The sequence below is a fragment of the Volvox carteri genome (assembly GCF_000143455.1).
Source record: "Volvox carteri f. nagariensis unplaced genomic scaffold VOLCAscaffold_39, whole genome shotgun sequence".
Lineage (NCBI taxonomy): Eukaryota > Viridiplantae > Chlorophyta > Chlorophyceae > Chlamydomonadales > Volvocaceae > Volvox > Volvox carteri.
In genome coordinates, this window is record NW_003307582.1 from 182,202 (window position 1) to 197,338 (window position 15,137).

Here is a 15,137-nt window from a genome sequence, read left to right on the forward strand (position 1 = left end):
GCTCCATGCAAAGCCCTAGTCAATAGAGGCCAGAAATAAGAATTACCGTCCTGTTCTACAAGCCACGTACGCACACCTGAACAATCCGGGAAATTAATGTACAGATTGTATACAAGAATACGTTAATAAAGGCCAAGGGAGCATGTACCACATGGCTGCATGTTTCTTCATTTCCCACGCGTCCCCTCCCGGGCCATGACCATCATGTTTTCAATCTGTACTACGACAGAACGACTGCGCCAACAACTACCACGAAAAGAACGGTTGTAAATCTCCGGCATGGCGACGGACCTATGCTTCATGCTCACTGCGAAAGTCCATAGAAACCGACTGCTGCAACCTCCGAGAGAATTATATACCCTCGTGCACAACCGCAAACCCGCTGAACAAATGGCCAACAAAAGTAGACCTTACCATTCATTGTGCTTGCGTGGACCCACAGCACGCGATTTGGATACACACACAACCTCACAAGAAAGAAATGCAGCGGGATAAAAAAATTTTCCTTATGCCAACTTTTGTCCATGAACAACGTGCTTCCCCAAAGCTGTGGATAATCCCACAGCCTTAACGGCGGGCACGCGGCCCACCCAGCGGCGCATTCCCTACACAATCTACTAGCTCCTACCTAGCCCCACCTCGCAATCTACCACCCGCCCTCCTGAAAACTAGCTGAAAAATCGAAAAACAATAATGTGTCTCTGGAAAGATGATGCGAGCTGGCTGGCAATCTATGTCCATAGCATTCGCATCATCCACATGTTACTCCTAACAGTGCTGTGAAAAGAATTTAAGATAAACTTCTTGGGGGTGTTATCTGCCCCCTACTGAGCTGATTCGTGCGCGCCATGCCTGTTGGGAGAGATACAATGACTACTGTCTCTTCGCTGGCCAAGTATACTCTTTGTCGCCTTGTACATGCTCCTTCCGAGCAACCCTAACAATGCTAATTGACCGACACCCAAACTCCAACAACACAGCCGCTCCACAGAATCATTTCCCCCGCCCGGCCGTTCTCCTTCCTCCCCTTCCGCGAGGGACTCACCCGCAAACAGGGCGCGCTGCTGTGCAAAACGCTCATTACGCCTCGACGGGACATGCATGTCGGGGTCCTCATCGCAGTGTTCTACTATCACCACAATCTCTTTAGCACTGAAGACACGAAGCACACGCCGCGCCGCCAATCCGGACTCTGACCCAATTATTGGCCGTCACGGCGCTTGGCCGTCGCGCGGCTGCCGCGATGCCGTAATGCTATTTCACTTTCGAACCCAATATCATTCATACTCCGTTGTTTCTTTCCAACCTCTGCACCTGCGTCCCTAGGAATACATAAACGCCACGTCACCGCCACCGTCTCGAGGACCAGGATGGAACAGCAGCCCCAGCGCCCAGCCTCCTGCGCATGCACGGGGTGAGCTGTGACGACACCCCTCACCTCAACCGTATAACCGAATAAGCCCCAGGTGAAAAGGCGCAGACCAGAAATCGGTCCGTTCACTTGGCTCCGAAACCTTAAGCCATCTCGACCATGTGGTCCATGTCCCGTACAACGCGTCGGGTTCGGTGAAGGCGGCTCGGCGTCCGCGCCTGCACCTGTGCACCGCCGACGACCTCACACGCCGGCGGAGTCGGCCCAGCCCCAGTCCCAGCACACATGTCCTCTTGCTGAAGCCACCTCCGATCCGATAATGGTGACGAGTCGGCAGCGATGCCACCGCCGCAAGGCTGCGGCGACGCCCGCTGCGGCGCCTCCGACATGTCGGCGGCCAGAGCGGCTCCCAGCCAGTCGCTGGCGCAGGCTCCGGGAAGCGGCCGCGACGAGGCGCCGCGCGCGTCCTCACCGTAGCTACGGCTGCCTGTCTGTGGCGCGTGGTGCGCCCCCGCGGATCTGCAGGAGTGGAGGGACTTGAGCTGTGGCAGATGCGGTAGGGCCGCGGCCGCGGTTGTGAGCTCAGGTAAGGAGCTGCGCGGCGCGGCACGGCGCGGCGGGGGCGACCAGCAGGCGACGAAGCAGGAAATGCTCTCGGCGGCGGCGCTGTTGACGAGGTTGGCCTCGTCTCGGAAGCTTCTGTTCTCAAGATCATCGCGGCTGCATACCGGACTGAAGGAGGTCTGCGTGACCTTGGACGGGCTGCCTAAGGCAGCTTGAAGCCTGTGCGCAACGTCATCATCCTCGCCCGCAGGCGAGAAATTGTCCCAACCGGTTGCAGAGGAAAAAGATGAAGCGGCACGCTGCAGCTTCAGGAAACTGTTGGAACGCGTCGGTGTCTCAGGCGGACAAGGCGTGAAGACCATAGAAGAGCGGCGGCGGCGGCCGAAAAGGCCTTCCGCAGCCGGCGAAGCGGGCTGCAAGACGACCGTTTGCCCGGCCCCATGAATACTGGACTGCACACGGCGCATTATTCAGGGTAACAGAGACGTCTGTAATGCCAGGGCGATGTCTCCGATGTAATTAGCAAAAGTTTAGAACCTTGGGCAAATAGAAATCGTGCGGCTTGTTTGCGATAAAAGCTGTATTAAGAAGGTTGAACGAACAGGATGTTGCGATGGATGACTACTCTGCGTTTGCAGTATTGCTTTGTAACGCTATGATTATATCGGGCCCTGTACGGGTTTGCTCAATTGGGGCCACCTTCCCTCCCCATGTGGAGGTCAATTGTACGATAGCGCTTAGGAACGCGCGAAACGCTGTTGAGAAACGGTAACCATGCCTGGGATCATTAAATGATACCATATATTTTTCAGTTAAGTTTAGTGGAGGTGAATTATGTATTGGGCTGCGAGCTCATCTCATCACCCCAGCGCGACGTTTCGGAAGGGTCAACAACTGACCATGGAGACTGCATGCTGTACAGCCTTAACCGCAGCGAAGCTATCCCCATCAATAACCTTTTTCTATCATTATCCTTAAGCTATTGATGGCCAACTCCTCTGGTATTGGTGGTCGGCGGGCTGCTCCATTAAGTCGCGACAGTCGCGATGGTACCAAAGTAATGGTTCAACTGTGCCGTATAATGTTTCTTATACCGTCAAATGCCGTCTAATGCCGTCATGGGTTTACATGGTTACATACACGTATATACGTGTGACAAAAAAATACTGGACAGATGTGAACAGGCTTGCATTCATCAAGCGTCCCTTGCCGATAACTCTTGTTACGCGCCGCTCCAAAAAAGGTCCAATTGTGATTACCCAGCTTCTTCGGTCCCTAGTTTTGCGCTTAGTGATCCTCTGTCCCGCAACACTCAGGCCCTGCTGGCCAAGGCCCAGCCCCAGTACAAGATGCCCAGCTGTCAACTCCTACGCCCCAGCCGCCGCCAACGCCCCAGTCGCCGACACCCCAACGGCCAGCGGAAGCGCCGGTATTCCGTACAACCAATACTTTGCAACCACCACTAACTTGCATCATGATAGCCGCAAAATCGTGTCGTAGGTACGGCCAAGACCGGCTCCGATCTGCACTGTGCTCCTGTTATATGGGTCGCGAAGCTATGGCCCCCAAGAGTGTGATTTGGGTCACATGCTGTAAGGGCTCTTCCTCTACACCTCTGCCTTTCGCGTCTTTCGATTCTGGGTTATGTCGTGGCCAGCACGAGACTCCAGGACGCGCCATGGAATCTGTTGCTCTTGAGGGGGGCGCACTGCAGTGCCGCCGCTTTACTTCGTTCGACACAAGGATGTTCCTTGTCACTAGTCTTCATGTGGGGGTACATGTGGTCCTGTGTGGACCTGTATGGGCCTGTGTTCCAGCACTGCGCGGTCCTGCCGGTCGCTTCTAATATTCCTGTCCATCATCATTTTTTCCACCGCCCAGGAAGAAGTCCTCACGTGGGTTTTGCTGTTCCCGCCCTCATTCAAACGAGCAAAATGCAATCGACGAGTCCTTTTTGCATCCAGGACTCCTGATAGGGAAAAAAGGGGAGGTGAAGGGAAAAAAAATCGTGGGTGCTCCTCCCGAACCTAATTTTTGGACGGTGGCTTCAAGCTCATAAAATACATGACTGAGCGGACAGATGATGGTTTGGGGCTGTTTGGGGGCGCGCCGCGCTGCACCCACATTATCATGCGATCTTGGTTGACATGAGTGATGTGCTAGACAGAGTGGCTGCCCGTACCGGCCCTGCGCTCGTGAGCATCACCTCGTCCCGGAACCTGGCGGTCGCCTCCCCGTCCGTTTTCAGCAGCGGCTGCACCGCCTCCCACAACTTCCTCTCCTGAACCCCATCGGGCTCAGCGGTGCAACACAGGAAGATCGTCTACAGCATGTAATACGTTACATGTATGCGTTATCTCAATGGCGTATGAATTCTCGCGCCCTGTACATTTTGCGTAACTGGGCCGGTGTTCCGCATGCTGAGGGAAATTGTACGGCGACAGGGAGAAACGCGCGAAACCTTTGCATTCACAGCTATATAAAGGAGCCGTCACTTATGAAATAATAAAAAATAATAGTCTAAATCGAGTGATCCATTTGTTCTATTTATTGGGCTCCGAGTTCTTACGTTGTCGGCACACGGCGACGCTTCGGAATCGTCAAAACGCACCGACGGCCAACATGGCGACTGCTTCCTGCACCGCGTCAAGCGCTGACAAGCCACCGTCTTCCATAAAGCTAAATCTGCTTTTGGCTATGCTTGCGCTGTTCGCGGCGGTCTGCTGTGCTGCCCCAAGCGTGGGCGGTCGGCGGGGGCTGCTCCAATCCAGACAACAGTGGTATCAATCTTACGGTGCAGCATTGTCGAATAATCAGGCAAGTTGTTACGGCGTTCTGCATTCTGCAAGGCTTTCTAGGTATCCCATTACGGGCGTCCGCATAGCGAGCAGGTTCGCCGTCAATAAGCTTCTCTCCCATTCCTTTCTTTAGGAAAATTATATATTAATTAGTTCCTTCCAAGAAGAGGACTTAATTACATCCCCTACTTAAGTCGCGATGTGTTTTGCGTCTTCCCGCGCAGATGGGTGCTGGCCTGGCACAACTTGAAGCGATGGTCACGCCGGGAGGTGAGCCTATATCCAAGCGCGGCATTCCATACCGACATTGCAGCCCTATGCATTTTCCATAACTAATCTCTACACAATTGTCTCTCGGCCGTAAATAGAGGTTAGTTAGGACCAGTCAAACCATGTTATTACACCACGTGAAATCCATGCCGCATGCCATTTCCTTTTCTCCGTGGCTTTTAGGCGTTGTAGTATTGCCCTTGGGCCTTCGGCTCGTATGGGTAGTCTTACAGGTATGGGGTCACGCACCCCCCAACCATGTAACACACACACGCATGCCTCCTTACCTGTAACTATTACTACTTCTTACCTGTTGCTCCTCCTACGTGCTCGCGAGTCGATCAGCCGGCTCTTCCCCTGCAATTCCCTTAATTCTATTTGCGCTCAGCGCGATCTCGTTGGCATGAATCCCAACGTAGAGATCCTCCAATCCGCTCAATTCCGCCTCCTTTTCCTTAAGCCATTCGCCTTGCGAAATCTTTTAGGGTGCATTTCCAGTGCGGATTAAGGCCAGGGATTAGGGCACGGAAGTCCTTGGTACGAGCTTACCACATAGTTTTGTTCCATAAGGGAACCAAAGGTTGAAAAGGCGAGGTAAGTTTGCCAACAACTTAGGCGTTTGAGCAAGTATCGATGGAGGACAGAGGGTTAATCCCTGGCCTTAATCCGCACTGGAAATGCACCCTTAACCTTTGAACACTCCCGTAATGTACCCACCTGGCAAATCAGATGGCACCCATTCTCTATTCTTGCGCGTCGCCCTTCCCACTCAGGCCCTGCCGGCCAAGGCCCAACCCCAGTACAAGACGGCCCAGCTGTCAACTCCTACGCCCCAGCCGCCGCCAACGCCCCAGCCGCCGCCGACACCCCAGCTGCCGCCGACACCCCAGCCGCCGCCGACACCCCAGCCGCCGCCGACACCCCAGCCGCCGCCAACGCACCAGCGGCCAGCGGAGGCACCGATATTCTATCGCTTCACAATCAGTACCGCGCCTCTCACCACGCACAGCCGCTCTCCTGGTCGTCCTCCCTGGAGTCCTCCGCACAGAGCTGGGCCAACAACCTGGCTGGTGGCTGCGCCTTCTACCACAGCGGCACCCAGGGCGTGGGGGAGAACCTGGCTGCGGGTAGGCGTCCTGTGCCTGTGTCGAGGTTGAGGGTTTCCCGCCAAGGGCATATACGTGCGCCTGGATATTGCCACATGCAGCGCTGCCAGCTCGACACTTTTTGAAAGCTGGATACGGATGTGTCTTGGTATGGTTGCCTCCTGAGTTTGTACATCGTGCCTGGTCATCGTGCCCAGGAACTTGGGTCAGCTGCAGTTGGGGTTCTGCACCAGTGATGCCGGTCAAGTTTGCGATCTGGGTCATTCGGCTCAGGCTTCTGTGCTTTATGTCTATCTTTGCGCTGCTGCGGCCGTTCTTTCCTTTTTTGCCGTCTTGGATAATTCTCACCGTACCTTTCCCGCGCATTGCGTTACTTCATGTCAGGCTACAGCGATTGGGCTCAGGCAGCTAGCGCCTGGTACCAGGAGGTGCGTTCCGAACAAAGAGACTGGGGACAGTGGACCAGGCAATTGTTTACTCCACATATGGGGAGTCCTCTCCCTATGTGAGGCAGTGAGACAGGGTTGCAGGCAAGAAGGCGGCGTAGCACGGCCGTCCGTAGGGCTGTTTCTTTCAATCACCCTCTCCTAACCCCCTCCATTACCTCGTCTATTTTCACGACAGATCAATCAGTACAACTTCGGCAGCCCCGGGTTTTCTGAGGCCACCGGACATGCCACCCAGATGCTGTGGATGGGCACCACTGAGCTTGGCTGCGCCACAGCTGTGTCCGCCAACGGTTGCTCGCTGCGTACCGTCTACGCGTGCCACTACAACCCCCCAGGTGAATAACGCGCGACCCACATCGCTTACCGCACACTGCTTCAAAAATATACCCGGCATCCATCATAAAATTACAAGTCCCATCTTGTATGTGAGCAGGTAACGTCATGGGCCAGTTCCAGCAGAACGTTATGCCTGCATAACGTATGTAGCGGACGACCAACCTCGCTGGCGTGTGCAATGGTGATGTGGGTCGACACCCATTGACGCTGGGAATTGCGCTTAGCCTGGCAAGGCTAGCGGACGACTGTAATGGTTGAGCTGTACGAGAGCATAATGTGACGAGGTGACGGTAGACGTCGAGGAAGAGAGCGATTGGGGGCGAATGGCGGATTATTAAGGGGGGTTTGTGCTTCACTGTCGTACCGAATGAATTATGCGGCCGGATAGTGCCGTACGGAAAAATATTCGACAGGCATTGCTGCCCGCACTTCATTTCTTTGTTTAGCCATGCAACGAAGATTACGGCATGCATTGCGGCAATCTTTTGGAATCCTTTTGGAGGGGGTTTCGGTCACCCGCTGCGATGTGGGTAAGCTTGCGGCAGAACATGTCTGCTATGTTGAGAGTGCGTGTATGGCGGAACGAAGATGTACTGTGCTACTGTTACTTCGTTGAAGGTATAAATTCTACCATGTCAAGTCCCATCTTATATCGAACGTTACCAAAGCCGAACCAAAAGGAAAGTCTTCTTAAAGAAATGCGATACATGCCACAGCCCGCCGGCATCGACGTCCCTAGAAATAAATGAAATAGCAAATAATCAACTGCCAGCTGCAATATACAAAACCGCAATGTCCCTTCCGGGAACAAACTTTGCAGCGCCCGTTCACAACTCGTGAAACACACGTCCTCACCGCATACACAAACGTGTTTGATCCCGTGCCGTCCTCTAGAACCCTACAATACTTCAGATAGCTGTCGTGCTGTGCACAAAAACACGCATCAAGCTGTGTTATCATTATTAAGTCATCATGCAATATTGGCATGTGACAAAGTGGCTGCCCGTACCGGCCCCGCGGTCGTGAGCATCACCTCATCCCGGAACCTGGCGGTCGCCTCCCCGTCCGTTTTCAGCAGCGGCTGCACCGCCTCCCACAACTTCTTCTTCTGAACCCGGTTGGGCTCAGCGGGAGGCCCCTGCGGCCGGCGGGATGCAGACAGCAGCACGGGACGGAGGTAAGGAAAACACGGTCAGACAGGCCCCAACGTCGCGGGAACAGAAGGTAGGCGGAGATCGAAACGAAGGAAGGGTTGGAGGTAGCCGTCCTTCAGCCCTCCAGGGATGCAAACGGCGATGCAAAGCGACAGCTAAGTTGGCGGCGACCCCCAGTCCGGGGGCGCGAACCAATCGTCTGTCTGTCCGTCCGTCCACACCAGCAAGTCGCCACGAACAGCCCAACACACGTACATACATACGTACGCACCTGGTTCTTGCCTCCCTCTCCGAAGTACACCCGCTCGCCTACGGGTGCATCAGCGGGAGGCGCCAGCGGCTCCACCACGTCGTGTGCGTCATTGGAGGCACACAGCACCTGCGGACGGAGCCCGTTGGGCGGTGTACATACACCCGGTGTCGAGAGGGAGAGAGGAATAAGGAGTGAGGGAGGCAGGGTGCAGAGGAGGAACGGGCGCAGGGACTATAATGTTTTCTTCCGTTTTTATGTTATAGGCAACAGTTCCAGCAGCAGTAGCGTTGTTGTCATTAATCATCAGCTTCCAGACTGCTGACTTCTGGGGTCGCTTAGAAGTAGGCTGATCCAATGGAGCCGTACATCCCACCCACCATGCCGTTGGACTTGATGCCTCGCATGTTGCGAGGCTTCAGGTTGCACAGCACAATGACCTTCCGATCCTGGAATGGGGGGAGGTCCGAAAGAAAGGGTCGAGTAGGGAAATCGTAAGGGCCATTCAAGAGGGAAATTTCAAAGAAGGGAAAAACTGAGCAGGTTGCATATTATCATCATTGAGGGAGCTCCAGGAGCCCCAATGTTCCCAAGTTCTTAGGATTGGCTACAGTTTTGCGCTGTTCGGCAAGCACTGCGAGTCGTACCTGCATTGCCTCCAGTGGCACAAACTTCACCAGACCCGAGACAATGGTACGCGGCTCCGGCTCACCCACGTCGATTTGCTCAACGTACAAGCTGTGCAAGGAAGGTGAAAGGGGTTGTGGGAGGAGGCATGAAAGCAAGGCGAGCGAGTATGAGTGCTGGCTAGGATGTTCGTCGGCGTTTCGTACAAGATTAAACCAAAGACATGACCTATACATACGTTAATGTCTGGCATAGGGTTACGACATAGGCACAAACCTAAACACAGCAATTGAAACGATCGCAAGAAGCTTACATCATCATGTGCAAAATCAACCACAAGGTCCCTGCGGTCAACCAGTCATACCATTCCTTATCCATCATACCTGTCAGCGTCCGGATGTTGCTCACACTTTACAATTTTGCCAATGCGGATGTCCATGGTCGCTGGGTCGGCAGCAGCAGCGTCGGGAGTGGCCGATGCAGGGGCCGGTGCAGCTTCCGTCGCTTGAGCAGCCGCATTGCAGCGTGCACCACATTGGGCTCGTTGCTCTTGCAGGCGTAAAGCAAAAATGGCCTGTCCATACGGTGTGCTGCCAGGTGCACGCGCTGCGGAGGAAGGCCGATAGGGAGTAAACGGAAGGCCATCTCGACGAGATTGACGCGCACCAGCGCTACGCCGTGCTACATTTAACTGTGATGACATCTTGTTGAGAGTTGATATGCAGCACAAGTGAGCGACCAATTATGACGCAACTGCAAGATCCTGAGCTTGTATGTATCCTGCTAGGTTCGCGCCGTCGCTCTGTGATAGGGGCTTGTGAAAATTTCAATACATCGCTCCAATCTGACTAACAAGCATCATGGCGACTCCGAAACCACAGGGCTTCGAAACAAAAAAACATTTGTCCGGAACTAATGCAATTCTGCAGCATGAACGTTTTTGTGGAAACCTGCTAGAGATGAATGAATTATAACCTACACGAAGCCATGTTTCGGCAGCGAACTCCGCGAAAGGGAGTAGGCATAGCATAAGGGAAAGAGAACTGGTATATGACACTCAAATAGCTTAGGGAGACACCATGTCTGCACCTTTGCTGATTACACCTCTCAAAGACATTTGTGTGAAGGTTGTGGCAGCGAACTTTGAGGGATGCCCCACCTTTGGACCGCTGCCAGATAAATATGTCAAGCGTATTATCGACATCTTGCCTTTGGACCTGCCTCTGGAGCTTGTTGGCACGGTATGGGGCGCGTAACATGCACACGGTCGCCCTTCCAGGCAAAATATTTAACACGCATTTCACCTGACATCATACTCTTATTTGTAGCTCATTTCGGACGAGGACTACTGGAGGCGTAGATCGCAGGCTAGATGGAAGAACTGCGAGGTGAGATGGGTTTTCCGGTGCCAGTGTTGCCAGGGCCTGGCATGCACGGTGTCACGGCTTGACATAAGCACGACTGACGACACACCTAAGGCATCTTTGGAGGTCGCGCTTCCCGCTGACGTGTCCTCTGAGGGTCCTCTTCCCTTCTCTCGCCTGCTGTGCTTCCCCTTTTTACTTCTGTACCCCTCTGGAAACCCTTTGGAGGGTAGCCCTAAAGAGCTCGATATGTGTGCCCCCAATTACAACAGGTAGCCGCTCATGGCTATTCGTGGAAGCAACTCTTCTTTGAGAGGAATTTGCAGGAGTTCCTGGAGCAGTAAGTCTCGGTTTTCTTTCCATCGGTCGGCCAGAAATGACTTGAAGCCATGCGTGTCAATCCACACCTGCGAGTCGTTCAGCTGGATGAACACCCGTCATCTGACACCTTTGGTTCCTCCTGGCGGCAAGGACATAGCAGTGCGGGTCCGCGTGTGTGCTAACCACAGAGGCTTGCACGAAACCGAAGGCTTGAGAAAGAGTGCACGATGGCCCCTTGCGTCCAGCTTGAAGCAAATAGCCTTTGCGTTGGTATGGCCTATCCCGTGTAGAAACTAGGGGATTCCAAATTTGAGCAACTGTCAAAATTGAACCTGATTTCCTTTGGCTTACACGCTCGCCGCTCGCCGTAGATACGATCCGGCGGTAACGGACCTGAGCAGTCTCAAGCGGCTGCTGACGTACTCGCGGCGGTTCGTACAAACGGTACACATCCGGCAGCTGCCGTCGCATCTGGATTTGCAAATCCTCTTTGACTGCATGGTCAAGTGAGTGAAGGGCTTCTGGTGCTGGGGATTCCTTGGGGGTTTGCTCCTTCCACTGGTGCTGGCCTAATTCCATTGACTCCTAGCTCCTACCCCTGCTTACAACCACCTTACCGCTCCAAGGCCGCCTCTCTCGCCCTCCCCCCAATCCATCTTATGTCCGCCCCACTCCACGGCGCCTCTTCATTGCGCACGCAGCACGCCCTCCTCCCTGGCCATCTCCTACAACCTGAAGGAGGTGGGCATGGACTACGACCGGTCGCTGTTTGGCATGAAGCTGTCGGACTGCCGCTCGCTGGCCAAGGCGCTGGAGCATTCGGAGACGCTCACCTACCTGGATCTCTCCAACAACTCCCTGGATGACGACAAGGCAGGAACTCCGGGATGGGGGGGGAGTGTTGGGGGCATCAAGCAAGCTGGCAACCCACCGTGAACCCAGGGAGGGAGTCGAAATGGAAGTGGGAAATGGAAGATAAAGCCCGACCCAGATCGTTTAAACCGCGGAAAGCTTTAAAGCATTTATATTCATTAACCGCTCCGACCCCAATCGGGCTCCCGCCTGAAAGTTGAACCCCGCGCTCACCTAAGTCGGTTCGCGTTTGAGCCAATCCACCATTGGCAGCGAAATCAACCCAGCTGTCCTAATCAGGAAGGCCCTCGTCCCCAGCGTGTCACCCGCCGTCATGATCCGCCGCCCTTGCCCTTGCACAACATCAATGTTGGTTGCCCCTTTTGAATTTTGAAATTAATGGTGCAAGTTTCCTGCCGTCGTTGCTTCTCCCTTGCTTTCTAGAGCTTTAACGTCCCCATGAACGAATTTCTTGCCGTCATAGGTTCGCATGCTGGCCTCGGGGCTTGTAGAAAACCTGTCTATTACGCACCTCAACCTCTCCCACAACAAGATCGCCGATCGCGGCGTGCGCGCGCTGGCCAAGCTGCTTGACGGCCACTCCGTCATCAGCCTTCTGGAGCTGCATGACAATCAGATTCATACCGAGGGCGCCAAATCGCTCGCACGTGCTTTCAAGAACAACCGGTGTCTGCTGTCCGTGAACTTGCGACTCAACCGCATGGGCGACGAGGGCTGCAAGGCGGTGGTGGAGAGCGTGCGCACCGCACCCACCCTGGAGCGATTAAACATCAGTGCCAACGCGGCGGGACCCGGTACGGCTGCGGCGGTGGTGGCGCTGTTGCGTCTCAACAACACTGTCACGGAACTGGATCTGTCGTGCAACCACTACGGCGAGGAGCCGTGCAGCGCCGTGCGGAGGGCGCTAGAGCAGAATGCGTCCGTACGGGTAAGGATGGACGGTCGGACCCTCAGGACCGTCTGCGGGTCTCGTGCGGAAAGGGGAATGAAGGATGGCGTGGGTAGGTTCGCATGGATAGCGGGTCGCACTCTCTCTCGACCAGAATTGAAGCGGAGACAGGTGAAGATGCAATGCATACCGAGGAAGTAAAGAACCAACCGATGAATTTCGTCCCGCACGATAAACATTAAACCAATAGCTGATATGGCCCTACCTAATAGGGTATTCCCTTGGAGTCTGGGGCTCCCTGTAATAATTGCTGTTAGGGTGTCCTTTTGCACTTAAGCCACTTGTCGCCACTATTCCTGTAGATCCTAATGCCTTTGTTACTGCGGCTCCTCCATTTCTCATTGCGTCCTGATTCCCCCGCAGTTATTGGACATGCGCATGACGGGCATCAACCCTGACGACGAGCTGGCCATTACCGAGAACCTGCGCGCGCGACAAGAGCGAGTGGACAAGGCCAAAGTGCTGGGCAAATAGAGTGCTGGATGTATGGCTTACTGGCTGGCCGGGTGGATGGCTGACAGCCTCCTGCTTGGCCTTCTTTCACAGCGCGCTGCTGCTGCTGCTGCTGCTGCTACTGCTGCTGCTCTTACGGTGGCTGTGTCGACTGCGTTTCAGCTGCAGCTGCAGCTGCTTGGAGATGAGGTGGATGCTGGACCAGGCGGTGGGCTGCCCCACCTTGCTGCTGAAACGCGCGGGTGGAGGGACTCAGCGCTCCGTGTACAACACCGTTCCGGGCTCGGTATGCGCCGATCAGCCATGGTTTGGCTCGGTTTGTGTCGATCCGCAATGGTGGTGTTTCCGTATCGGCCATACTGCAGAACGGCTAAGGGTATGCCGTCGCAGTCCGAAGCCTGCGGCTGGTCCTGATCTGCCTTGACGACGACAAAACAGGATCAGCCGCACACGCGATGTGCATGCTTGGGAATTTGGATGGGCATATGCATTGACGTGGGCCAAGAATGCTTTTGCACTGGTGCTGAAGCAGCCGTACTAAGCGCGACAGTCGTTGTGTTTACGGAGGAGCATGCAGCAGCGGCATTTGCGGGCCAGGCAGATGCATGCCCATGGGCATATGGTCCCGATGTGCTCGGGCAATGTGTCGGATGCATTAGTCGCCTCGTCAGCAGCAGCGCATATAACTGTATTGTAGCCTTCTTTGAGAGACACGTCTCCTGTTGCATCGCGGCGTCTTCCTCTACTTGGACTGCGAAATCCGCTGTGACAGTGAAAGTGCTGTCGAGCAGTGCATCGTACTTGTACATCGCATGAACTTTATGATGCAAAGCCCAGATCAGGCGACCACCAAAAAACCTGCAAGCGGAGCAGAGGCACCCCCACAATCGTCCCACCCCTCCAGCTTCAATCGTCCCACCCCACCAGCTTCAACCAAGTGCAGCGCAGCACGCAAGCAAGCGCCAGAAACGCATCCCTGCGCCAGGGGGCCGCTTCAGACACCTTCCAGGTGACTGGAGATATGTTCCCGCGCAAAGCGCTCCCCGTAGAGAGGCTGTGGTGTTCCTTTGGCCGCCACAATTGCAGCGCGAGTAATCATCCATGCCGCATCCGCAGGATGACTTCCTAGCGAACTTCAATGCGATATTTGTAAGCAAACAAAACACCAAAATCAAAACACGTAACACCATAACGCCACAAACAATATAATGTGAAAAAAATGGACCCACGACGCCACATTGCAGGCCCAAAGCAAACGAACCCACGACACTGCACCACGTTAGGAATGCGCACATCGACCAAACCAAACATAAGGGGTAACGTCAACAATCCAAGGTAACGAACCGAAACAAATAGCAATGCAGTTATATGTATCGTACTCCGCTCATGGCGTTGCGACGGGGCGGTCATTGCGCGAACCCACTGCGACCTGCGAAACCCCTATGACGGAGGGCAGCCAGTGGCAGCAATATCTACGAATTTGCACATGCCGTACAAACCAGCGGAAGGAAATGCACCATACTTCAAGACGAAATCATTAAATCCCTGGAACACACCTGCGTGGCGCCGCATAGCTCCCACGCGTGTGAACAAGGTAAAACCCTTCTCGGTTGGGACTAACGACACTCCACTGCCTCCCAAGAATTGTCCCAAGTGTCAGGGTCCATGGCAGTGATTTTTTTTTCATTTAGGGGGGGTCTCAATTTACTCCAACCTAAGTAACAAAGTTGCTAGCGTCGCCGTTATGTATTCCTTAAGAGTGGGGCGCTGGGGGGGGCTACGCCCCCCCCCAGACCCCCCCCGATAAGCTACAACTCCCCTCATAGACCAAGAGGCACGCAATGCGTTGGCGCGTTTTCGTTCATGTGCGCACGCTTCATGCACATGCATAGATAGTTCTGGCACTGTTTGTGAACAAAAAGTAAATCCGACCAAGCAAAGGCCCAAAGCAAGCAACTACATAGCAAATCAAAGGCCGTCACCCGCCACTGCAAACCACAGCACACTGGGACTGTACCGGTTCATCATGTACCGGCCCCTGCTGCTGCTGTCCAGCCACTTCCTCAGTGCGTCACGGAACCGTCATCGGTCACCGCTGGCAGCAACATTGCCGATGCATTACCGACAACAGCACCGCCGTCCCAAACGCCTTTATCAGGAAAAACTTCAGACTTATCTTGCTGTTTTTGTGTTTGTTCAGCGTTCAAGTCGTTGCCTTTTGCGTGTTTGTCTATGGAAGGACCGGTCATAC

General features: G+C 54.4%; 4 protein-coding genes across 4 annotated transcripts; 2 read left to right on the plus strand and 2 right to left on the minus strand.

Annotated features, from left to right (window-relative positions):
- Positions 1-871: 871 nt before the first annotated feature.
- VOLCADRAFT_106156 (uncharacterized protein) lies at positions 872-2,298 on the minus strand (the record flags this gene model as incomplete). The annotated part of the gene is made up of 1 exon (XM_002953919.1): positions 872-2,298. One exon carries the CDS (start codon positions 2,296-2,298, stop codon positions 1,516-1,518), a length of 783 nt encoding a protein of 260 aa, XP_002953965.1. The 3' UTR covers positions 872-1,515.
- A 3,667-nt stretch (positions 2,299-5,965) lies between these two features.
- VOLCADRAFT_64274 (uncharacterized protein) lies at positions 5,966-6,902 on the plus strand (the record flags this gene model as incomplete). Its single annotated transcript, XM_002953838.1, has 3 exons — positions 5,966-6,137; positions 6,495-6,538; positions 6,735-6,902. Coding segments are annotated over 3 exons (384 nt in total), but the record flags the coding sequence as incomplete, so codon positions are not given.
- Positions 6,903-7,485: 583 nt separating this feature from the next.
- VOLCADRAFT_106157 (uncharacterized protein) lies at positions 7,486-9,629 on the minus strand (the record flags this gene model as incomplete). Its single annotated transcript, XM_002953920.1, has 6 exons — positions 7,486-8,033; positions 8,321-8,428; positions 8,680-8,748; positions 8,947-9,037; positions 9,310-9,532; positions 9,593-9,629. 6 exons carry the CDS (start codon positions 9,627-9,629, stop codon positions 7,866-7,868), a joined length of 696 nt encoding a protein of 231 aa, XP_002953966.1. The 3' UTR covers positions 7,486-7,865.
- A 260-nt stretch (positions 9,630-9,889) lies between these two features.
- Positions 9,890-13,669, plus strand: VOLCADRAFT_106158 (uncharacterized protein). Its single transcript, XM_002953839.1, has 7 exons — positions 9,890-10,167; positions 10,255-10,314; positions 10,563-10,630; positions 10,983-11,117; positions 11,313-11,511; positions 11,948-12,412; positions 12,797-13,669. The coding sequence occupies exons 1-7, from the start codon at positions 10,006-10,008 to the stop codon at positions 12,905-12,907; spliced, it is 1,200 nt and encodes a 399-aa protein (XP_002953885.1). The 5' UTR covers positions 9,890-10,005; the 3' UTR covers positions 12,908-13,669.
- Positions 13,670-15,137: the final 1,468 nt, after the last annotated feature.